Source organism: Phodopus roborovskii, unplaced genomic scaffold (genome assembly GCF_943737965.1).
Source record: "Phodopus roborovskii unplaced genomic scaffold, PHOROB, whole genome shotgun sequence".
In the NCBI taxonomy this organism is placed as follows: Eukaryota; Metazoa; Chordata; class Mammalia; order Rodentia; family Cricetidae; genus Phodopus; species Phodopus roborovskii.
Genome location: NW_026125397.1, coordinates 12,570,798 through 12,597,374, shown reverse-complemented (window position 1 = coordinate 12,597,374; position 26,577 = coordinate 12,570,798). Strand labels below are relative to the sequence as shown.

The window sequence follows — 26,577 nt, the reverse complement described above, 5'->3', positions numbered from 1 at the left end:
AAGAAGATGGAGTGACAGCCTTCCCTGATGGGATCCAAAAAGTCTATTTTGTTTATATCTGAAAGATGTTCTCTTTATTATTGCTCAAGGCCTGATGGAGGGAAGGATGAAAGCGTTCAGTCAACTATGTCTTGAAATTTTGCTATAATCTTCCATGTGCTGATCAATTGCCTATTGCCTAATTTTCCTTTGTAGCCTAAAGTATATACAATCTATCCAGTAAATATGGATGGAGTGTCTTCCACAAGCCAAATGCTGTTGTGTGTTTTTAAGCTACTGGAGTAAAAAACACAGAACAGTCAGTCTCATACAGTTTACGTTACAGTGGTGAAGACAAATACAAAGAAACCAGTAGATTCCTACTGTGTCAGGTGGTGACAGTTAAACAATGAAGCAAAGTGAAGCTGAATAAGAAGGGGGAAATCCATCACTCTAAGCTCTTGCTTTACAATTGTTTCCCTTTTCCTGCACCTGACATCCAGCTGTATCCCTTTTAATTTAAATACGATATTTTGGAAAGGAAGCCAACCACTAACTCCCTAGATACATTTGCATTGGTTCTATGGGAATACAGCAATGTTGCGCTAGTCAACAGAAACCCCTTCCCGTTCTAACACTTTCTATAGCCCTTTTTCTATCTCTTTGTCAATTTTTCTTGCAGCCAGTGACATCTTTCCCTTCTCACACCCCTAATTCTGATTCTGATCACAGTAATTTTTCTTTTTTATTTCATTATTTTAGTCATTTTTTTACATTCCATTCCCTGTTCCCCCTCCCTCCTCTCCTCCTGCTCCCCTCCAGCCCCCCACCTCCCATCTGCTCCTCAGAGAAGGGAAGGTCTCCCCTAAGAAATCTACTAAGTCTGTCCCATCATCTTATTGAGGCAGGACCAAGGCATCTCTCCACCCCCACACTCCTGTGTCTAGGCTGGGCAAGGTATCTCTCCATATAATATGGGCTCCACTAAGTCAGTTTGTGCATTAGTATTAGACCTTGGATCCACTGCTAGTGACCTCATATATTGTCCCAGCCACACCATTGTCACCTATATTAAGGGAGTCTAGTTCAGTCTTATGCAGGTTCCTCATTTGTCAGACCTAAGTCAGTGATCTCTCACTAGCTCAGATCACCTGATTCTGTGGGTTTCCAAATCACGGTCTTGACTCCTTTGTTCATATTTTTGCTCCTCCCACACGTTGATTGTACTCCAGGAGCTTAGCCCATTGGTTAGTTGTGGATTTCTGCATCTGCTTCCATCTGTTTCTGGAAGAAGGTTCTAGTAAACTCAAGAAACTAGGCATCAAATTATCAAATAATCCAATTTTTAAAATGGGGTACAGATCTAAATAGAGAATTCTCAAGAGAAAAATCTCAAATGGTAGAAAGACAATTAAGGAAATGCTCAGCATCCTTAGTCATCAGGGAAATGCAAGTCAGAACCATTCTGAGATCCACCTTACACAGATCAGAATGGCTAAAATCAAAAACACCAATAACAGCTTATGCTGGAGAGAATGTGGAGAAAGAGGAACACTCCTCCATTGCTGGTGGGAGTGCAAACTTGTACAGACACTGTGGAAATCAGTATGGCAATTTCTCAGAAAATTAGGGATCAACCTCCCTCAAGCCCCTGCAAGGACATTTGCTCAACTATGTTCATAGCAACATTATTTGTAATAACCAGATCTTAGAAACAACCTAGATGCCCCTCAACTGAAGAACAGATAAAGAAAATGTGGTATATTTACACAATGGAGTACTACTCAGTGGTAAGAAACAATGGCATTCTAAAATTTGAAGGCAAATAGACAGAACTAGAAAAAAATCATCCTGAGTCAGGTAACACAAAACCAGAAAGACAAATATAGTATGTACTCACTTATAAGTGGATACCAGACAGATACCAAGCAAAAGATACCCACCCTACAATCCTCAGCAATTTTTCTGTCTGCCTTTCACGTTTTTTTAATTAAGATAATGTGCCAAGTTGCTATAAAGAAAGCATCCTCTATCACTTTGAAAACCCTCACTATAGTGGCCCCTGGCAGTAGGACCACGATACAAACCTGGTACATGAGCTGGCTTGCTGGCGCCCATTCCCTATGGTGGGATGCCATGCTCAGTCTTAATGGATGAAAGAGGGGCCTGGCCCTGCTCCAACCTATTGTGCCAGACTTTGTTGACTCCTCATAGGAGCCCTTACCCTTGAGGAAGAGTGGACTGAGTGTGGGCTAGAGGGGAGGTGAGAGAGGGTGGGAAGAGGCAGAGACAAGGGGGTAGGAGGAGGGCGGGGAGGGAGAACTGGGGTTGGAATGGAAAATGAAATAAAACATTTTTTAAATGGAAAAAAAGAAAACCCTCACTATAATCAGAATCAGACAAGACACTACTGATAATAGGGACAACTTTTGGAAGAGAGGGCTGCTTGGATTCTCATTTGAGGTACAACAAAAGCTTTTAGACAACAAAGTACAGGACCTAAAACTTGAACACTGTTGCCCATCACCATATATATGTGTGTGTGTGTGTGTGTGTGTGTGTGTGTGTGTGTGTGTGTGTGTGTGTTACAGAAAACAATGACACTTCATTAATAATTTACTGGTAAATACAAGCAAAACAATTTCCAAGTCAGTTACTGTTGACTCCAGAATCTTCCTAGATTATTAGACTGGAGTTGGGGAGAAGATGAAAGCGAACTTTCTAAAAGGGACAGAGTAAATGCTGGAAAATTGAATAGTAAAGAGGCATCTACAACTATTAGGTAACTTAGTGAACTCTAAATTTTTATTTAATGAATAATAAAAAGGAATACAAAAGGCTGAAGGTTTAGCTTTAATACAACATGTGATTTTGTCCCTTTGATCACTTTTGGAAGCCTTAAAGGGATTTACTAGATAGGCATGAACGAGGGACAGTCATCAGGTTCCAGTGTATGTAAGAAGAAAACAAAATGCCTGGCTTCAAACCCCATTCTCAGCTGGTCATTGCCTCGAGCAAAAACCTGGCTATATTTTTTAAAGATAACTATTACTGCTTTATAAAGACAGGTGATAAAAACTGAGAGGGTCTGAGCAACTATTCTGCAGTTAGAAATAGTCACAAATTTGTTTTACTTTTTCTTTCAAGAACTGAGGAGACTTCTTAGTGATAAAAGGTACTGTTTTTCTAAAAGATAAAAATGCAGACATAAATTATGGCCCTAACATTTATCTGCTGTCACAACTACATGGGAAAGATGGGTTAGATATTTCATAACCCCATCATTCATTCAAGTTTCAGATTGTGCATTAGCCTCCATGTGCTATCTGTTCAATATAATTGTTTTAGTTCCGGTGAGAAAGTTGCAGAACACAACGCAATTAAAGCCAAATTAGAGTCAGCCACCCAGAGTAGGTTAACACTATAGAAAGACTACTAGTGCTGCAACTCAGAGAGCAGCACTTATCAAGCAAAAGCCACAATGGCATCATTGTCGGGTATAGGTCAGGAGAACCTGGTAATACTGGTTTGGGGTACACACTTCAGCATGTAGTTTTGGTTGTGCATTTGGACCATGCATGTGTTGCCAACATCGGTGAGACTTTTCAGCGGGGTCAGGGTCTGAAAAGCACATGGGCAGGCACAAAATGGATCAGGCTAATATCAAGACAAGATGGTGTTACCTTGGGCACTTAAATAATCATGTAAAAGAAATTTAAAATAGGCCAATGTGCCATTAAGGTATTTTTTTTCTGTTTTAGTCTTATTTTTCATTGTTTTTACTTTTGGGTTATAACATAATTACATCATTTCTCCTGCTGTCATCTACCAGACCTTTTACTCTTTTTCAAATTCATGGCATCTTTTTCTTTAATGGTTATTACTGATATAGATGGATAGCGAGAGAGAGACAGATAAGTAGATATGTAGATAAATAGATAGATGATAGATAGATAGATAGATAGATAGATAGATAGATAGATGATAGGTATGTGATACATAGATAAATAGATATAAAAATTCTTCAATACATAAATATATCCTGCTAAGTTTGTACAATGTTATAGTATACATTTTTTTCAACCAATACAAATGGCTGACAATTTAGTGTTGGATAACCATCAAAGTGCTCCCCACTGAGTCCCAGCATTCCTTGGTTGCTTATAATACTTTGTCTAAAGATGAGGCCTTGTGATCTTTGGCCCTTCCACGTTAGCATACCTATTGGTGTTATCCTTTTTCAGGTTCTGTTTAGGCAGCCATGTTGGTTAGACTTTTATGAATAACACTCCTGACATTCCTAAAAGACAAAATCTCACAGCAAACTCACTGTTCCTCTGGCCTTTTCAAAGTTAAGCTAGTCCACAAGTAATTCAACTTTTGAAATTCTCTTTATCCGTGGCATCCCAAAGGCACTTGCACGTGGTTCAAAGAATAATCAGATTTACCTACTACAGCAACAACCATAAACTTAACTGTGTGATACACTAGATCCATCTGATTCTTGTTCCACAGATCATATATAGAATCATCTAAACACTTTAGGAGACTAACTTAGCAGAAATTGATGGCACACAACTTCCAAGGCTGTTGGTCTTTGGCATGAATTTCAAGCAATAAACAGTATAAAACATGCCCTCCACTCCTAATTTAAGTTTGCTTCCTCGTGTGTGAAATGACAAAAGTCCATCTTAGTCATATACAAAGACTTTTCTTTTCTCAGAGACCAACCCATGTTGGAACGTGTACCAGGCCCCTGTCTGCCTTTGGGTCACAGTCATTCAGAGTGGGATGGTGTGATGAGACATGCAGAGCACAGTGGCAGAAGGTCAGGGGCTCGGGTGTTACTCTGTGTGCTCTGCAAATGAAAGCACTTCTCTCTTTTTTTTATTACTCTTTTATAAAATGCTGGATTGAGTTTAAAAAATTATCTCAAATTGGGAATTTGTCCCACTCTAAATGAGAAAAGAGAGTCTGCTTCAAACTGGAGGGAGAGGGTTTCCCAATCCTAAAATGAAAACCACTGCCACGCTATAACACACACACGCGTGTGCACACACACACATACACACACACACACACACACACACACCAACAAAACAGGGTCTGGGGAGATAGCCCAGTCCATGGATTATCTGGCCAGCAAACATAAAGCCCCGAGTCTGCTCCCCAGCACCACTGTAAAATCTCAGGGGGAAAAAGCGCAAATAGATGTGATAGTATACATTTCTGTCTCAGCACTGAGGAGGAAGTGTCAGATGGATCCTTAGGGTTCAATACTGGCAGCTTAGCTGAGTTTCAGGTAAAACTGAGAGACCCTGCCTCAAAAACCAAGGTGGAACTTGAACCAAGGAAAACTCCAAATCCATTTACACACATGTTCACATATGCACCTGTACAAACATGTGCACCAGTTTCCATACCCAACTGAACATTACATAGAAGAAACTTGAAGTGAAAGAAGTCAGTTAGATACTAGTAATATATATATATATATGGGCAGGACAACACAATAGATACATACTGACACAGGAACCTGGTGACAGGACCTCAATCCCAGGAATCCACAGAAAGACAAGGAGAGAATTGATTCCGCAAAGCTGTCCTCTGACATCTTTAGCGGTGCACAATGACATACAGATGCAAAATAGCATGCAGATGCACACTCACACACACACACACACACACACACTCACACTCAAATAAGACTTTAAATAATTTGCTAAAAGATATATGCTTCCAGTTCTATGATATTTTGTAAAACAGTAAAATTATTGATATACAAAATAGATCAGTTGCCACAGGAGCTAGGAAATAAGGCTATTATATGGAGTACAGGGACATTTTCACTCAATGGGGCTACTTTTTATACTATACTGGTAGTTGCATGCCATATATATTTTTCAAAACCCATATATGTTTTTCAAGACCAAGAGTGAGCCCTAGAGGAAACTCTTAGCTTCTGGTGATAATGATATAGCAATGTAGGTTAATCAGTTGTAACTAATGTACAGCTCTGAAGGGGAATATTAATATTTGGAGAAGTTGTGGATATGTGAATATGACAAAAAGGAGTATAATGACTCCTATACCTATATCACACTAAAGAATAACATCCTTCATGAGGGGAAGATTTCCTACTGCATACACCTCATAGACTTAATGTTATCTCAGTCTTTTTGCTGGACTTTCTGTCTGTACTACTCTAGGGTATTAACAAGAGAACCAAAGGAAGATAACATAAGCCAACAGAATAAACTACTAGAAAAACGAAGGTCTCTGAGTCAATTCTAATTTAGTCTCTATTTTCCAGTCTTTCTCTTTGCTGTAATCTCTTTGTAGGCCCTTTATAGTTTTTGCCTCCCATTTCATGACACAGCCTCAATATGAGCACCTGAAAAACCAGAAGGCAAAGCATAGCTTTTTCACAGAAGTCTCCACCCTTCCCGTTTTGTTGTTGCTGTTGCTTGTTTGCTTGATTGATTCACCAAAGCTTAGTGCTATAAAGTAAGCATTTATTATGCTGTAATCCCAGCACGTGGAAGGCAGGGGCAGATAGATTTCCGATTTGAAGCTAGTCTGGGCTATAGAGGGAGTTCTGGGACACTCAGGATTACACAGAAAAGTTCTGTCTCAAATATAAAAACCAAAAATTCCTGAAGATTCATAACTTAGACAGGAATGGCATAGTGATAGAATTATCTACATTCTATGATGGCGGAGACCAACTGAGCTAGGAGTACCGCAAGACTGTATGGACTCAACAGCTGGAGTCTGTAATCAGGTAGAGATATTTTTTCATATGTCTGGACATGGATAGCAGCTATAGGCTAGGACCTCAGCTAGACAATGGGTTAAATATGTGTGTTCTAATCATTTTCTCATTTCTCAGTGTAAACTAGCTTGGGCTTCTTCATAGTATGGTGGCTATATAAAAAGAAAGCCCACCAAAGGAAAAAAGAAGAAAATAAATGACCCTTAATGATCTAGCTCTAAAGTAAATATAGCATCCTTGCTGCAAGACTCAAACCTGTCCCAACACCTCTATCTAAGCTTGAGAGGAAATGATAGCAATCAAAATCATGGGATGGGAAGATAACCAATGTTACTTTGTAAGAACGTGTGGTATAGGCAATGTTCTTTCAGCATTTTGGAAAATACTATCTGCCATAGTGATTCTTGTATTTGATTAGGTCTTTCACTTGATATCTGGGTATACAATGCATTGATTAGTTAGACCTAGTTCCACATCTAACTTATTGTTTTAGATTATAATCCATATGATGGGATGGCAAGCATAGTGATGAGTTAATTTATGTAATATTCAACTACAGTACTCTGTACTTGGTCATTATAATACATAATATTAATTTGCTGCAACTGGACAGATACATGGAATTGACTACGATTGTTTTCATCTTATAACACTTGTAATGTGTTCCCCCAAACTCCTCCACTTTAACCAAAAGTTCATATTTCATCTAATGTGCAAATGAAGTTTTATAAGTTCACTTATGTCTTTGTTACTTGATAAATATGCAAACTACCTTCTGCAAAGTATAAAGAAAGCTCTAAAGCAATAATTAAATATCATTGTTGAAGAAAGAAAATCACTACCTTGAAGAAACTATTTTTCATGCTCTTTGATCATTAGTCTTAGCTTATTTGATTATTTTAAAGTTAATGTTAGTAATTTGTGAGGACCTTGATCATTCATTTCTATATATTCTGAAAAGGGAACTAACAAATGCAATTGTCCCTTTTCAGTTGACTTCATAGGTGGCTTTGATTCTTATGGATATCAAGGGCCTCAGAAGACATCTCACTTACAACTACAACCAATGTACATGTAAGTACTTGACTTGGAAAGTATCTTTCTAGTGTATGAAAAGATAGTCAAGTAAATGTATAATGGCACAAAAAAATGCATGCAACTTTCCCTTGGTTTTATATTTTCATTTTCTATGATTAATATTGTTTTAACTAGGATGATTCTAAAACATTTTCTTCATGTTTAAAAAAATGACATCAAAAAGGTCATCTTTAAAGTTTTCTTTAGTGTTATGTAAGTATCATCTATATGGCTCAAAGGCCTCTAATATATAACAATTCTTTGAATTACCTGAAATGTGTGTATTTTGAAAACATTCTAACAGTATAGGCAGTTACATGTAACTATACAAAACTCTGGCTTTCCCAGTATAGCCCCAGTTGATGCTGGTTGTGTTCATATTGTTGTATCAGCCCTCCATATTAGTCTTGAGTGTTCATGTAGATGATAAATGCTAGCTCACCCTAGTAATAGATACATATTCCAAAAAAAAAAATCAAACTCTAAGCCGTACTTTATCAGTGTGAAGGTTAAAATGAAACTGGAGCACGAGGACTGAAGCTGATCAAAGCCTTAACTGTAGCGCTCAAGAGCACAGACAATCAGAGCCTGATTTTTATATCTGTGTTTAGGCAAATCCCCTTGGATAACAACTGATAGCAAATTCTATATCTCAGCATCAAGTGATATGCTGAATTGCAAGAGAAGATCAAAATAGAAAGTAAGCTTCCAATTCATTTTGAAATGTGAACTTCTCTTTGAAGATATGTGTTTGTTGTCGTTGTCCTCCACCATTAAGTCATTTACCTTTTAATAACTGCAGCACGTAGGATAATGAATGGAGTTTGGGGGTACTTCTACTCCAAACAGATTAATCTTGAGACACTCCTAAGTTTCTCTTTCAAAGGAGAATGATGTATGCATTGTGCCTGCCTTTTTCCATGTGTCCCTTGTAGTCTTCTGCAAGTGTTTGAATAGCACCACTGGTATAAACAGATTGCATCTGTTCAGAAATCAAGCAATACCACATACCATCCACAGCATTATCGCCTCTATAAACGGTAGATCACACATTCTTCCTTTACATCCCAAGCCACAGACTTCCAGCATCCATGAGCAACCATTGAGTTCTCCAATTCCATTATTTCTGAACTCTCATCCCATCCTACACATGGCTGCCAAATTAATATGCCTGAAGTCCTCACTGATGCCCTCCCTTTCCTTTCCAACAGCTCTCAGTAATTCCCTGAGTGCCTGGCTGCAGCCTTACGAGACAAGCACAATGCTTTATTTAAATATCCACTCTTCAACTCCTAGTAGCTTTCATACCCCTACTACTATAAGCATGTTGGATGGTGCTAGGAGCACACAATGCTGGGGCTGAAACTACTAAAGCTTTTAATTTGTTGGGAGCGTAAGTGTTCGGGTAGCTTCCGCTTCCCTTAGTCACTTTTTTTCCAAGAAAACTGAAACGTTTGTCTTCCCCAAAGATGGCATGTGTTTATCCACTCCCCACATTATTTCCTGAACAAGTATATTGTTATCAAACAGATTGTTTCCAATCAAGCATCTCTAATGCTAATGTTAATCTTCAAACCAGGATTTTAAAAGGATTATCTTTGTTAAGAATTAAATTCCCTAAGAACAAAACTTTCCCTAATTTTCCTAAATAGAAAACGTTGCCTGCCCAATAAACAGTCAGATATCGTTTTCCCCATCAGTGCCTGGGAATGGCACAATGGTAGGACAGCTTTGAAGTCCCATTGCCCATGAATGTCTAAACATTTAACAGGACCCGTGTCTAGGGTGCTCAGAGTACTCAAGGCACATGAAACTTACTAGTCAAAATTCTGCCTTCACCTCTTCCATAAAACATCCCTTAGAAAACATCACATCACAAAACCTTGTGATTTTATTTTGTAAATGAGGAAATAGAATCAAGAGAGAGGAAAACAAGACTCGCCCAACCTGTTAGTGGTGCTGCTGAGAGCAGCATGCACTTTTCCTGAGCCTTGTTGGATGTCTCTTCGATTTCTTAAATGGACTGTGAATCCAGCCTGCCGTTTGCCCTCCCTGGTTCTATCGTACTGGTTCACACGGCTAATGTGACCGTCATGTTTCCATACATGTGCCCTGCCCCCTTTCTCCATCTCCCATACCTCCTTTTGACTTTACACTATACAGTGTTGAGTGGAGAGCTTTACAACTATGCAGCCCTCAGAGTCCGTCCTCTGAAAGCCATTACCTAGTAGGAACTTGTGAAAAATCAAACTTGATTCACCTATAAGCTTCATCCCCACTGAGAGGCAGAGCCCTGAGCACCTCCTCTGTCTTCGTCATTCGGAGTATACATTTTCATGTCAACTCGCCGTAAATATGTCTTGTAAAGTAAGTGTAATTTAACATCACGGGCCAGTTCAAGCATCCTAGCAATATTATAAAGCCACTGGAAATAAAAGCTATTCTTTTGAAAGAAAACAAATGCTAAAATGCAATGTAGAATTTTAGCCGTGGGATACATGAAACAAATCTGTGGCCTGGCTCTTGGATCAAGCCATGAAGTCACTGACAACAGTCACAGCCAATGGATAAACTGCCCTCTTTATTTGTAGTTCAATTGCATGGGTGTTCTTAGTTTATGATTCTTCAATTAAGAATAAGAAAGGTTCTCTCTCCCTAACTACAGTCTGTCACACTCATACAAAATAAATTGATAGCTATCAGAAATTCCCATGTCATCTCATTAACTTTCTAACAAGGTTTTCCAGTCCCAACTGACCTATGTGCCATAGCGCATATGGACATGATGGTGTCCCCTTCCTAATACTGTGATGTACTAGACAGCATGCAAAAAAACACTGCATCATTTTGGCAGCTGCTGGCAGTCCATACTCATTTCATCTACTCGCTGAATGATCATAAGTGACCTCTATTGGTGACATGGCCCTGAGACATAAAAGGGAGACAAATATTGTCTAAACCCCACTTTGAGATTCTGTTTCCTTACTTCCCCAACCTTTCCTTTCATTTGCTCTTGTGTTTGGAGAAGCGAGGGTGGCAGCAATAAGCATCCAGCATTCTCTCTTGATTACAAGCATCTTTTCTCTCTCTTAGGTCAAAATAACACAGATGACTTCTGTCTGTCAGTCCATGGACTTCTCAAATGACTTGTGCAGTGGTCTCCTGCCTTTTATGAAGAGAAAGAAGCAAATGAGTTTAAACACACACACATACACACACACACACACACGTTACCAGATCAAACAAGAAGTTTTACATAGACATATGTGTGGAAGCACACACGTGCGAGTGCGCACACAGTCACACACACCACCGTCACGATCACACACACATCAACTCCCCTGGACCTCCTCTATCTGACTGAAACTGATAAATATGCAGGACGTCCCATCCTGGATTTCCTTAAAGCAGGCTCCCTTCTCCCCATCTTTGAAGGTGGAGAAGGAGACATGTTGTTGGTGCCCTCTGCAGGCTGTTACTTACTCCTCCGCAGCCCAACCTGTTGGCTCTGTGAGGTGCCAAGTTAACCCAGGCACACTAGTTTGGAACCCCATTTTCTGTATTCCATACCATACATCTTGATAGCACCACAGCTACTTAGGCAACATAATTGCAAAAAAATATATATATATATATAGACAGAATGTGCTGTGATGACCTTGTACCAAATCTGAAATGGCAGGTTGTTTTGCCCTAAAGGCTATACTGTACTTACTTGCCTTAACCCACCTGAGTTGTGTGCCCAAGACTCTCAGTGCAGGCGTCCCCCAGTCACTTCCTTTAGGCCAACACACTGCTGTTAATTCTGAGCAATTTGACTCTGTCTCACATCAAGGAGCAAGACGGAAACTCTCAGCAGCTCCAATGTGTCTGTGTAAGAACATGATGCTTTACCACTGAGCCCCTTCCGTGGCCACAAAGAGACAAGTCCCAGTGGCAACCACAGCTGTCATCTTCATGTCTCTTGAACACGGCCTTCTGATGTAGCTGGAGTGGAACCAAGTGAAATGTATTAATCTACTCAACTCTACTGAAAGCAGAGATGGCTTGACTGGTTGCTTGTATTTCTTGCACTCTAGGAGCAAATGGCTTTTCCTACCACAGGAAAGAGCTGTGGGTTCCTATGACAGAGGCCAACTGACTATGTATTCGCTATGTTTACTCTTTTATATCTAATTCAAATCCAAGACCCAATGTAGGTGAACTTTCTTTTCTAACTTCGGCGTACGAGATTATTTTTGGGGTGGGTGGGGGGAGCAATAGTTAACTTAGTGAAATCTTTGAGATCTCTTTGTGGTATCTGGGGGATCTGTTGTGTGTTAGAGTGTATTTCAATCCTCCTGTATTATTGTGGCAGAAAAAAAAAAAAAAACCTGTGCTGTTGACGTAGTTGGCAATGAGATGCCTTTGGAGACAATAGTGGGTCAATGTGTTTATGGGATATTCTGAACTCCTAGGAAATTTAGTTCTATATTTTCAAGCACTGTTTGATTTTCATTAGTGGAAAACATAATTAGCTCAAGCTTATCAGTAACACAGATGAGTCATGTTTTTCTTCGATCCATGTGAGACACTAAGGTCAAGTTTTCTTTATCATCTTGACATGCAGTGAAATTCAGACTGTGAAGTTAGATGTTGGCATGGAGCAACTTTTTTTTTTTCTTTTGCTACTTACAGTTTTGTTTACTGGGTTAACCCTTTTTGCATCTTAACCCACTTTCAGATCTCCATAAGACAGGCCAGTTGATGTCTTTGCATAGATGTTTGTAAAATGTGCCCACATACCCATTTAAACCTGATAAAGAAACTGAAAGTGACCATTGGCACATAAACCACATGCAGAAAATGATTTCAGCACTCACACTAGAGTTTTCCCAGTGGCTTGTTTATGTCGGTCCATACCTACATGCATAAAGTGAACAGTTGCAAACATGTCGGTGAAACCACATATGGTGTTTTTATAGTGATATGCATGTTTAATGTTTGAGGAAAACTATTCACCAGTGTATTGTCCTTTTATTCCTAAAATATAAATACTATACATGCCAGAAGCTATTCTAATGTGACTATTGAAATGAGGTTTTACCATATTGCTATTGTAATGGGATTCCACCTTGAAGTAGTACATGTGTAGGGAGGGAATAAAATAAGTCGTCATGTTTCGTTTTAAGTTGCAGCCAACTCTCCACCAAATCACTATATCATCGCCACCAAATATTTCAGAAACAGTTGTTGACTACTAAAGAGTAGTCAGAGGGCGGGCCTTTTTAGGAGCAGGAGGCACAGTAGTGTGGTTGACTCTATCTGGGAAACATCCAAGTTGTACAGCTGTATCCTCCTCAAAATCTGGTGAAGAATGCTATTTTTCTAGGCTGAGCTTTTGTTATAACCTAATATTCTGAAAGCAAGAGTTAATAACCCTGATCTGTCTTTTTTTTTTTCCTCTCTCTCTCTCTCCTCTCTTGCATTTGTTAATTCTGAATGTATTTTTAACAGAGTGATTTTTTTGACTTACTAGTGTAATTTGCATTTTAAAAATAAATGGAAAAACAATGAAGTATCTGAGCCATCCCCGAAAGTCCCTGCTGCTTCTCACAGTGCATTTGCGTCACTGACAGGGAAACCCTCATAGACTTGCATGATGATGCTACTAATATTCCACACAGTCCAATGAGTGGTGAGCCATGAAAGAGAACCGCCAGCCTCAGGACCACTCTAGCTCGGCTATGGGTTGCATCCCTTCACACTCTTCCAGCCGTGGTCTCCCACTTCGGACTACCTGCAACAGGCTTGCTGTCACCTGAAGAACCGATCTTTCTTCCTTCCTTCCTTTCTTTCTTCCTTCCTTTCTTTCTTTCTTTCTTTTTTTCCTTTTCTCTTTTGCTTTTATTATTGTTGTGATAAAAACCATGACCAAGAGCAAGTTGTGGAAGAAAGGGTTTACTTTTAGAGCTGTCAGGGCAGGAACTCAGGCCCTGAAACTGGAGTCAGGAACAGGATGAAGCAGAAGCCATGGAGGATTCTGCTTACTGGTTTGTTCCCCAGGCCTTGCTCAGCCTTCTTTCTTAAAGCACCCAGTACTATCTGCCCAAGGATGGTACAAGACGTAGTGAGATGGGCCCTCCCACTTGAATCATTAATCAAGAAAATGCACTGTAGGCTTACACACAGGCCATTCTGGTGGGGGCATTTCCTCAATCAAGGTTCCCACCACCCAAATGACTCTAGCTTGTGTCTAATTGATATAAAACTAACCCACACCGGGAAGATCAAGGAAAGGGGCTCATTTGACCTTACATAAGAACCGCTCTTTCTTCCTTCCTTCTTTCCTTCCTTTCTTTTTTTCTTTCTTCCTTCCTTTCTTCCATGATTTTACACTTAAAGGGCACCAAATGAAAATAATTTGGTTTGGGACCAAAAAGATGGCTAAGTAATTAATAATACTGGCCGCTCTTCTGGAGGACCCAAGAGTGACTCCCATAACTCGTTGGCAGCTCACAACCATTGTAACTACAATTCCAGGGGATTCGTTGCCCCTCTTCTGGCCTTCACAGGCACCAAAATGGAAGCACAGACAGACACACAGCCAAAACCCCCCACACTCATAAAAATCAAATAAGAATGTTTTAAATCACTTCATTAGTCTACAGGTGGGGAATTTCAATTTTACAAAAATATTTGTGTGTGGGTATGCTTGTGAATGCCTGTGTGAGAGAGGTGTGTGTACATGTATGTACATGTTTATGGTGGTCAACATAAGGTATTAGTTCTCAGGAACTGTCCACTTTGTTTAATGAGGCAGAGTCCCCACTTGGACCTGAGGCTCACCAATTAGGCTAGGCTGGACCTGTGTGCACTTCATCCGCACTGAGATTACAGGCAAGTTGGGATCCAGCTCAGTTCCCAGGCTTATGTGACAACACTTTACCTACTAAGCTATCTCTCCTATTTTATTTTTAAATGAAATAATTTAAAGACTACTGATTTGTTCCTTTGATAACATAAGCTGTTGCTGATGTTGTTAGACTATAGATGTTCACTTCAGCGGGAGTTGAATGGAAATGGTTTGGGGTAACGGAAGCAAATGGAAAAGACCCCTGGTAATCGGTTGCCCTTAATTGCAGCAGAGGCAGAGTAGCTGGCCCAGGCTGATCCAGCCTTGAGCTGCTGCTGACTTATGTTCCTCCAACTGTACACAGACACTTACCAGCTACCACAAGCCAAACTCCCAATACTGCAAGAGGAAGCTGCAGAAGTTGTGCTATGTACCAAGAAGCTGGAGATGGATATTCAGTGCTTGATTTCTTGGCCACATGGTGAGAGCCTTGAAAGTGATCAAGTGGCTTTATTTAGCTCTGGTTCCAGATGAGAACAGAAAGCTCAGGTGGTGTTTACCAAAGCCAGTGAGGATGACTTTCATTCTTCACTGGCTGTCAAGTCAAAGGTCCGCAGCATCTCCACTGCACCAAGAGCGATGGAATGAATAGGTCAACCATATATAGACACAAACATATTCCCCATGGAAAATGTTCTTCTGAAAGGCTCACTTAAATAAGTTATAAGATTCTTAGACAACAAACACAACTAAGGCTACATTTGGTGAGTATTTGAAACGTAACCATAGGCACAGTGAAACATGTATCCAAATCCCACTGATGTGGTGTGGTGAGTTTAATTGTGGAGGCATTAATTTGAAAAACAAACTATTAACCTCTGAAACCCAGAGCCATTCATTATAGAGACCAAAAAAAAAAAAAAAACAAAAACAAAACAAAAAAAACTTCTAAGTAGTTAAAAAGTACCCAACATTTTCAACATTACAATATACTCACTCTGGAAGTGTAAATAATGCCCTTTTCCACAGAAAATGCTGCTGTGCACTCTGGCCAATATACAAACCACAGACTCTATCAAATGAACCAGGACTGCTTAAATTCAAATGACTTGTGATGAGGGTGTCCCTAAGACAATGTCAAAACATAAAATGCTTCTGAACTATTTTATTAAGCTTGAAGTAGTTTGACATTGAAATATATTTCATTCTATTACAGTTATTTCAAAAACCAGTAACCCATACCCAGAAGCAAACATAGATATAAGATATGTCCTTCTGTATTACCCTTCCAATTGTATCCAATTTTATAGTTAGGTTTCCTAGATTGCATTTGGAGACACTTACAAGTAAGTTAGAGAAATTAAAATTACTTAAGCCTCCCCATCTTAAACAGTGTATAAATTCCTCAAGGAAATATTTCCCCAAACATATTATTTGTCTCTGGAAAGTTCCAGAATTCAAGGCTTATACTCAGAAAGCTTTGCTGTCAAGATTCCTGCACTGGATAAAAAGTTCCCATTATTTTCATCCTATGAAAATCTTCATTGCGGGCTTGTAGATGGTTCTCTTCTCGTTTTATTGTATATGCATTCTACCTGATTCCAAGGATGAAAAGAAAATCTCCATGATCACTATGTAATGGCCAATTTAAAGTAAGTCAGTATACTGAAACAGACATTTTTGATTACTATGAAGGAAGACGGTCACAACCATTTATGTATTTCATGCCATTTAATTTAGTGAGATTGAACAAGATGATATGTGCTAGCATCATATTTATCACTGAAATCTTCTAACACTTCGTTAGTTATGACGGTAACTGAGAACAATGGAAATGGAAGAAATTTCACTCTAAAACAGGTAAAAATAGATATCTTTTGTAATCTGTACAATTATAATAATATCATTTTTCAGTCATTAAAGATTAGAATAATGAGCTCAAGGTTTAGGATGGGCAATGAAAGGTGATATTTATATGTTAAATTTATATGATAATTTATATGATAAATTCAGAGAGGAAGCCACATGTTGATTCTTTTACTCAGTCTAAATCATTATTAAAATTAATGTAAATCTTTTCCATAATGAAATTTCCTTAATAATATGGCACCTTAATATTAAAACAAGTATAATGTTGGCTTTTCATTCTGCCCTCGTGTGAATTTAAACTGTAGCAGCAATGGAATAAAACAGCTCCCATAAAAGATTACAAATTGATGCTGTCACTTCAAGCATGATGGATTGATTCAATTAATCAGTCAGTCTTTCCTAAGAGTCCTTCAGGGAGTTACTTAACAGAGGCATGCCCTGTTTATTCCCTTCCAGGCGCCAGTCATTTTTCTTCATTATTCTTCTAGTTTTACTCATTATATCTTTGGGGGGATATGCTGATCTCCATGTGCAAAAGGTTTTGCACACAGCTGTCCAGACATAAATCTCCCAAGCTCCAAACTGGAAGCCACCAAAACACCTGAGGCTCTTGTCATTTTTCTATCAGTATGACCGAGATGCTCACACAGTGAAGTTAAACAAATAAATGGGCGAGGGCTTAACAAATGGTTAGTCAATAAAAACGGAACCAATTGAGGAAAGGTTGTGAAAATATTTCATTCATAAAGACAGTTACAATGCCTATGTGTTCCATGTATGTGGAACTGTCCTCTCTGTCTAAGGCCAACTTCCTAAGAGCCAAAGCAGATAGATAGGTAGAGATTTAAAAAAAAGAAAAGAAAAGAAAAAAAAGTTGGAAGTCTGGGACTCATGCTAAACACAATAAGACAAAAACAAAAAATACTCAGTGATTATGTTGCTTTGGCTAATGACTGACAAATAAATATTCTTCAATATGAAATACTTCTACATTTAATGAGTCAAAGCATTTGCCTCTTTAAGTTGCAAAATGTGGGGCTGTGGATGTAGATGAGCTGGTTAAAGGGCTTGCCTAGAATTATGAGGCTCTAGGTTTCATTCCCAATATCACATAGAACTGGACATAGTATAAACACCTACAATCACGGCATTCAGGAAGGAAAAGTGGGTGGACTTGAAGTTTAAGGTCCTTGAATATACAGTAAGCATGAAACTAGCCTGGGCTACATGAAACCCTATTTCAAAATATGTCTTTTTATGTGAAGAGTCTACCACGCACAAATACATTGAAATGCTTAGCATTAATAAAAATGATGATAGTAACAGGAGTTGTCAAGGATGGACAGAAAAGAACCACATACTTTTAGTGGAAATCTAAACTAGTTAGACATTATGGAAATATGTTTAATAAAAATGGAGCAATCTAATTTCTGGGTATATACCCAATGGAAATGAAATAAATATGTGAAGAGATCTCTGTATTATATACATTGTCACATCATTCATAATATAGAATCCACCTATATTCGTCAGTTGATAAATGTACAAAGGAAACAGGGTGCATATTGTTAGTATTTAGGCATTTGGACTGGCTTGCCTTTGGAGCCCTGATAGGCTATGCCCTCCGCTGCTGCCACTAAAAGTTCACCATGTTCCCTTTTAAAAAGGGCTCTGCCTACCCCACCCTCCATTCCCCTCTCTCTTTCTCTCCTTCTCTCTGTCTGTCTCTCTTTCTTTCTTCTTCTCCTTCACCTCTCCCTTTGCTCCTGCCCCTGGAGGCCAGTCTCCCCCCCCCCTCCTTTTCCCCTAATAAAAACACCTCTGCTTGAATTCTGTTGCATGGTGTCATTCTCTCTGAAGCCACTTTTAAAAAATTACACCACATATAACAACGGAATAACATTCAGCCTTTAAAAAGATGAACTTTTGTCCTTGGTAACAAAGTGGATGAATCTGGAAGACATTATTATTAGGCCAAATAAACAAGGCACAGAACGGCAGATAGTACATAATCTTATTCATATGAATAGAACAAAAAATGAAGTGTCAAAGGAAAAGGGAGGTTGGAAGAACCTGGGAGAGGAAAAACATCAAAATATATTGTATGGATAAAATTGCAGTTAGGGGGATAAGCTTAAGGAATTAATTATACAAATAGTGGGAATAATGATAACATGGAACTATACTAGTATCCAAGCATTACAGGATATGATGAACACATGGAACTATAATAGTATCCAGTATAATAGGTTATGATGACAACATTAATATAATAGTATACAGCTATAATATTAACTATAACAGTATACAAGTATTATGTACTTGGATATTGCTGTGACAGAGGATGTTAAATGTTCTCACTACATACAAACAGTAAGTTTGTTGGGAAATGAACATATTAAGTGTCTTGAATTAGCCATTGTACATTGCACACAATATATCATATACAGCATCATTTTGTATACAATAAACATATACAAATTCTAGAAATTAGTTATTAAGTTGGGACTGGAGAGGTGCCCCAGTGGTTAAAGTGCTCTCCAGGTAAGCATGAAGGTCAAAGTTCAGATCCCCTGCAGCTGCATAAAAGCCATCTGGAATGGTGGCCCATTTGTCATCCCTGTGCTAGTGAGACTGCAGCAAGAGATCCTTGAGGAAATCTGGCTAACTGCAGAGATCGCCTTGGCCAGCTCTAGATACAGTGAGAGACCTTGCTCAGTAAAGTGGAGAGTCAGTGAAGAAATAACCCAAAGTCAGCCTCTGGCCTCACACATGGACCCACACACCTATGAGTATGTGCACACACACACACACACACACACACACACACACGTGCACACCACATAAACATACAAAAATAATATTACTTACATAGTTTCAGAAGAGAAAAACCTCATACTAAGTTTTATAAGGAAGTATGGCTACAGAACCTATTGGGCCCAATTAAAAATAAAGATGTGACACGCTACATGTGGAATGGAGGGGGTTAGGAGGGGAGGGTGGGAGGGGGCATGGAAGGGAGGGAAAGAGGGAAGGAGGGGGGAGAGGGACCTGGGATCGATATGTAAAATAAAAATAAAAAGTAGGAAAAGAATGATATATACACCTCTAAATAAATAAATAAAGATGTGAGATTCTTTCAAAAATTAGGAAACAGGTCTAGGGCAATAGTCTCTAACCTTCCTAATGCTGCAACCTTTAATACAGTTCCTCATGTTGTGTGAAGCTCAACTATAAAATTATTTCGTTTCTACTTCAGAACTTTAATTTTGTTGCTGTTATCAATCATAATGTAAATATCTGGTATGCAGCTGGAGGGGTCATGACCCACAGGCTGAGAACCACTGGTCTAGGGACTTGGCTGAACAGTCAAGAAAGGGTGCTGTTTTTGCAAAGGAACTTACACAGCAGTTCACAACCATCTGCAACTTCAGTCCTAGAGGAGTCTACTTCCATAGACACCAGGAATGCATGTGTTGTACATATAAGCATTTTCACAGGCAAAACACTCATACAAATAATGTTTTATAAAATACATCAATCCAAAAACTCTTTTTTTAAAAAAAAGATTAAGAAAGAACCATCCTGCCTGAGGCCTGGGGCCAGCACACTCACAGCAGAGCACATCCAGGCAGACCAGCTTGTCCAGTGTCTTCCAGAGTCCCACCTCCACCCACAGAAGGAGCCCACCTTCCAATACCCTGCTTGGAGCCTCCTTCTCAGGACTGCGCACAGGGTAACCCATCCCAGTCGACCAGCCCATGCAGAGTCTGCCAGCGCCCTAGTCCCATGTCCACCTGCTGGAAGAGGACAGCCATTGGAGTATGGGACCAGCATGCACCCACCAGAAGAGAACCTTGGTCCCATACACACCAAGAGAAGGACAGATCCCACCGGTACTCACTGGAAAAAGTGATAGGTAGACAACAGTATAAAAACAGTCAACAGAGAAGCATCACCCCTTATAATATCCACAATCAAATAAAATATCTTGAGATAATGGTAACCAAACAAGTGAAAGACCTATATAGCAAGAACTTTGCATCTTTAAAGAAAGAAATTAAAGAAGATATCAGAAAATGGAAAGATCTCCCATACTCTTGGATAGGTAAGATAAAGTAAAAATGACAATTTTGCCAAAAACAATCTACAGATTCAATGCAATCCCCATCAAAATCCCAGCACAATTCTTCATAGACCTTGAAATACCAATACTCAACTTTATATGGAAAAACAAAAGACCCAGAATAGCAAAAACAACCCTGTACAATAAACGAACTTCTGGAGGCATCACCATCCCTGACTCTAAGCTCTATTATAAAGCTGTAGTCCTGAAAATAGCTTGGTATGGGTGTAAAAATTGATAAGAAAACCAATGCAATCGAACTGAAAACGCTGATATTAACCCACACACCTATGAACACCTGATTTTTGACAAAGCAGCTAAAATTATACAATGGAAAAAAGAAACAATGGTACTGGCATAACTGGATGCTGGTGTGTAGAAGACTGAAGACAGATCCATATCTATTGCCATGCACAAAACTTAAGTCCACATGGATCAAAGACCTCAACATAAATCCAGCCACACTGAACCTCTCAGAAGAGAAAGTGGAAGGTACCCTTGAATGAACTAATACAGGAGACTGCTTCCTGAATATAACACCAGTAGCACAGACACTGAGATAAACAATTAATAAATGGGACCTCCTGAAAGTGAAAACTGTAAGGTAAAGGACACAGTCAACAAGACAAAATGGCAGCCCACAGAATGGGAAAAGATATTCAACAACCCCACATCTGACATAGAGGTCATTTCCAAAATTTACAAAGAATTCAGAAAGCTAGTAACCAAAACACCAAATAATCCCATTAAAAAATGGGGTGCAGAACTAAATAGAGAATTCGCAAGGAATCTAAAATAGCAGAAAGACATTTAAGAAAGTGCTCAACAACCATAGCCATCAGAGAAATGCAAATTAAAACAACTCTGAGATACCATCTTACTCCTGTCAGAGTAGCTAAAATCAAAAATACCAAACATAGTTTATGTTGGAGAGGATGTGGAGAAAGGGGTACACTCCTCCACTGTTAGTGGGAGTGCAAATTCATACAGCCACTTTGGAAATCAGTATCACTATGGCGGTTCCTCAGGAAAATGGAAATCAGTCTACCTCAATATCCAGTAATTCCACTCTTAGGCATATACTCAAAAGAAGCACATTCATACAACAAGGACATTTGTTCAGCTGTGTTCATAGCAGCATTATTTGTAATAGCCAGAACCTGGAATCAACCTAAGTGCCCCTCAACTAAAGAATGGATGGAGAAAATGTGGTACATTTATATTTACACAGTGGAGTACTGATCAGCAGAAAAAAAAAATGGATGGAACTTGAAGAAACCACCCTGAGTGAGGTAACCCAGTCACAAAAATACAAACACAGCATGTACTCATTCATATATAGTTTTTAGACACAGAGCAAAGGATTACCAGCCTACAATCTACACCACCAGAAAAGCTAGGAAATATGGAGGACCCTAAGAGAGACATACATGGTCCCCCTGGAGAAGGGGAAAGGGACAAGATCTTCCAAGAAAACTGGGAGCATGGGGAGAGGGGAGAGAGGGTTAGGAGAAAGAGAAAAGTAGACAAGGATGGGAGAGGAGGGCATGGGGGAAACAGGAAGATTGAATAAGGGAAATAGAGGAGAGCAAGAAAAGGGATACCATAGTAGAGGAAGCCATTATATGTTTCAAGAGAAATCTGGCACTAGGGAAATGTCCAGAGATCTATAGGGATGACCCCAACTAACAATCTAAGCAATAGTTGAGAGGCTACCTTAAATGCCCTTCCCCTATAATGAGATTGGTGACTACATTATATGCCATACTAGAGACTTCATCTAGTAGCTGATGGAAGCAGAAGCAGACACCCACAGTGGAACACTGAGTCAGACTCTTGGAATACAGTTCCAGAAAGGGAGGATTGATGAGCAAAGAGGTCAAGACCAGACTGAAGAAGCCTGGGGAGCTCATGGACTCCAGTCTGATAGCTGGAAAACCAGCATAGGACCAACCCTCAGCCTAGACACATGAGAGAGGGCCTAGCCCTGCTCCAAATGATATGACAGATGTTGAAGATTCCCCATGGAAGGCCTCTCCCTCCCTGGGGAGCAGAAAAGGAGTGGGATGGGGTTGGGGGGGGGGGACAGGGGAGGAGGGAAGGGAGAGAGAACTGGGATTGACATGTAAAACATCCTTGTTTCAAATTTAAATTTAAAAAAAATAAAAAGAACCATCCCTAAGGGGAATTAAGACATATGTTCTTTTGACAAAATTATATACATGTAGTATTTATGAAATAGAATATATAAATGATCAATGATTGACACATGCGGTCTCATGAAATGAAAAGGCTTCTTACAGCATACTGTCAGTCTAATGAAGAGGCAGAGCACAGAACTGGATAAAATCTTTATTAGCTACATATTGAACAGAGCAAACAGAAGATTCCCGTCTAGAATATACAAAGACTAACAATAACAGAACCCTAGACATGTCTAAAGAACAAACAACCCAATTGAAAAACGGGTGTGGAACCAAGGGGAAAGAAAGGCCTATCACCAAGAAATGCAACTGGACAGTAATCACTTTTCTAAATGTTCAACATCTTTATCCATCAGGGAAATGCAGTTTAAAGTTATGATTCTATCCCACCCTAATTAGGGTGGCCAACATCAAGAATACAAATGAAACAAATGCTGGTGTGGATGTAGGGGGAGGGCCTTTTTATACAGTGTTGATGAGAGTATAAACTAGTGCCACCATTTTGGAAATCAGTCTGGAGGTTTCTCATAGAACTGCCATATGACCGTAAGCACAGACCCCAAGATCCTTCTAACCTACCACAGGGTTGCCTGCGTATCCATAATCACTGTTGCGCTATAGGTAGTAAGTGGAATCCTCAGTGGTGCCCATCAACTGATGAACAGATAAGAAGAATGTGATAAATACACATAATGGCCCGTTACTCAGCTGTAAAATAAACAATGAGATATGGAGATTAGTAGAGGGAATGGGAAATAAGCTATGCTTAGGGAGCTCCCCTAGGCCCAGAAAGACAAAGGCCATGTGCTCTCTCTCCCTGGCAATACAGACCCTGGCATTGACTCATTTTCCCCTATGTTTAATTGGAATGCATTTGGAAGCCAAGTAATAGAAACAGAACATTGTCAGCATTTACATTAAGAGAGAGAGGTGGTAAAATGTAGGCAAAATAAAAATAAAGAGGAAAAATATGGGGGGGGGATTCAAACATGGAAGGCGCATGGTCTGGGGAAACAAGTAAGAAGGAAAGGCTTAATTCGAAGGAAAATGCATGGAAAAAAAAACTATGAATTTGCAGCCCAGGTTAAAAACATATGAGCAGAGGGGATCATAGTATACTAATGACACAAAATAACAAGAGGAAGTAATCTGAGTTGAAGTATAAGTAGAGATGAAGATAGGGAGAAAAAGAAGAATATAGGAGGTGATTAATAAAAAAACAGTGAAATATGAAGTCTTACAAAAATTCACAAGTCATAAATTGTCTTAAAATATAATCTACAGCAAAAAGTAATTTGAGCAGAGTACCCTGCGTGGGTAGACAACACTGCTCCCAGAAAACATAGGTCATTAAATGAAAACCTCAGTGCCAGGCACAAGATTCCTCCCTATGAATTATTGGTCAGGAAGGTCCCAAAGACACCCAAAACAGCACAGGATATTGCTCTTGGTTACCCACCAAAACACTGTTACTGAAGATACCACTCACTCTGAATGCAGCACATGAACAGATCAACTTCAACTGACTAGGAAATGCTCTCCCTTACAGGCTACCTTACAAGTACCAGAAGAAAGTATTCATATTGCTGACAAAGAAAAGACAATGGTCTCACTCAGGGCTGGACCTGAGTGCAGCACACTACAATAACAACCTCCCTAGCAAAATATACCCGTTAGTGCAATAGTGGCCTGACAGGTCTGACCGCTATGGAGATGACCAAACACTTTCTGATTGAATATGAGGCCTACTCCAAAAGATGAACTTCATGCCTAGCATTGTAAACCAGGGCAAATGCTCATGATTGAGGAGTTGATAGACCCTGGGGATGGGGGGCAGGCCTACTGTTGTTATATTAAACAGTTATGTTGTCAATCTGCCTTATAACTACTTGAGTTTATACTTGTATGTTTGTGTTGCTCTCAACTTTGGTCAGAGAAGCCTCTTTTTGCAGACATTCATACTGGTCAACGTGCCAAGTATAAGTAACTGAGACATCAGCTGAAGATGAATCATCCAAGATTCAGGGAACATCGTGGAAGAAATGGTAAAAGAGCTGTGAGATGCTGGTTTCTGGAATGTCCCAGATGCATGTGCTTATGGCAGCCCTAACTAGACTCGAGGGTTATCAATAACAACAACAACAGCAACAAAAAACAGAAGATATGAAGTTTGGAGTGAAATTAGGTAGGGGACCCTAATAGGAACTGGAAAGGATGAATTACAGTGTATACATATATAAAATTTTCAAATAATAAATATAAAATCATTTTAAGTAGCAACAATTACTTCTCAATAAGACAGTGCAATGGGAAATCATTAAAGTAGATGATAGCACATTCTGATACATTTAAAATACAAACAAATTTGTATTAAAATGCATATAGAAACTGAAAATGTAGCTAACTAGAATATACACAGACTAACTTGATATGACTATACATTTTGACCCTTCATATTTTCTGAATGATGATGTATGGGAAACACTGGAGTCGACAAATTCCCTTTCTATTCTTTTTCTCTTTTCAAGCACTCTTTGATGCAACAAAATACTAGTGCAGCATTTGATGTGTCACATGATATCCTAGATGATCACTGATGGGGGATGTCCTGTATATGTGTTTCTCTTATTGGTTGATGAATAAAACACTGTTTGGCCAATAGCCAGTAGAGGCAGGAAGATAGGCAGGACCAGGAGATGAGGAGAATTCTGGGAAAGGTAGGCAGAAAGAAACTGAAAAGAGTCTCCAAGTAGACCACAAAGGAGTAACAGGTTCAGACATTCTCCATTAAGCCAAGACCACGTGGAAATACAAAGATTAATAGAAGTGGGTTAATAATTAAGAAGTAAGAGAGAGCTAGCCAGTAAGAAGCCCTAGCCATTGGCCAACAGTTTAATAACTAATATAGTGTCTGTGTGTTTATTTGGGACTAATAAGGGAGGCGGGACCTGGCAGGACAAGAAAAACTATAGCAACAGATCACAAAATCTAAGTGGTAGATACCAACTTCACACCTTGTGATTTGTCACAAGCCTACAGTTCTGGGCTTCCTTCCTCTTATCCATGCCACTCCCATCTCTCAGCCTTATTCCAGCTGGGTTGGGGGGAGGGGGAGTCCTTCAGGTAGGTATCCAGGCAAGGAAACAAACCAACTGAAGAGATAAAAATGAAAATCCAATGCAGAAAGAAGTCATCAACCTGGATCAGACACCAGGGAGTCTAATGCCAGGCTATTCATTGTCTGTGTATTTAAAATGCAATTCAGTTTGGGGAAAGGTTTCCAGGCAATAATCAGTCCAATTCTAGGTGCACAATAAAGCTTAAGGTGAGACTACATAGAGACTCTTTTTAAAGAGTACATGAGACCATGAGGAATCTAATGTGATCTCTGACCAATAGCATAAAGGTCAGCAGTCACAAAGTGTATGTGACATCTTCCCTAAGGATGAGTAATGATCTAGGGAGGAAAGAGTCTGGGATAATCATTTTGTGGAATTTGGGTGTGGTCTGCCTCTACAGCTAAAGGTGGTGAGGTCTGCCACTAACAATGGCAGAAAGGCCACCAGGTTGTTAACAAAATCCACTCTCAGCTTTCTGGATGGAATGCAGGTGTTTGATTTCTGTCTCCTCCATGGAGAAGTCCTGCATAATTAACATTCTTGGTTCTCTTAGAGCTTCTCTGTGCCCCCAACACCTAGGAAATTATATAGGG

General features: G+C 39.5%; 1 protein-coding gene across 2 annotated transcripts in view; it reads left to right on the top strand.

Moving 5' to 3' along the window:
• Positions 1-11,060, top strand: part of Nkain2 (sodium/potassium transporting ATPase interacting 2) — a 920,355-nt gene extending 909,295 nt beyond the window's left edge. Inside the window, exons 6-8 of one of the 2 annotated variants that reach the window (XM_051175495.1) lie at positions 7,747-7,828; positions 8,443-8,531; positions 10,925-11,060. In XM_051175495.1, the coding sequence (XP_051031452.1) occupies positions 7,747-7,828; positions 8,443-8,467 (107 nt within the window). In that variant the 3' untranslated portion in view covers positions 8,468-8,531; positions 10,925-11,060. The remainder of the gene's footprint in view (positions 1-7,746; positions 7,829-8,442; positions 8,532-10,924) is intronic. The other variant, XM_051175496.1, reaches the window with a different exon arrangement.
• Positions 11,061-26,577: the final 15,517 nt, after the last annotated feature.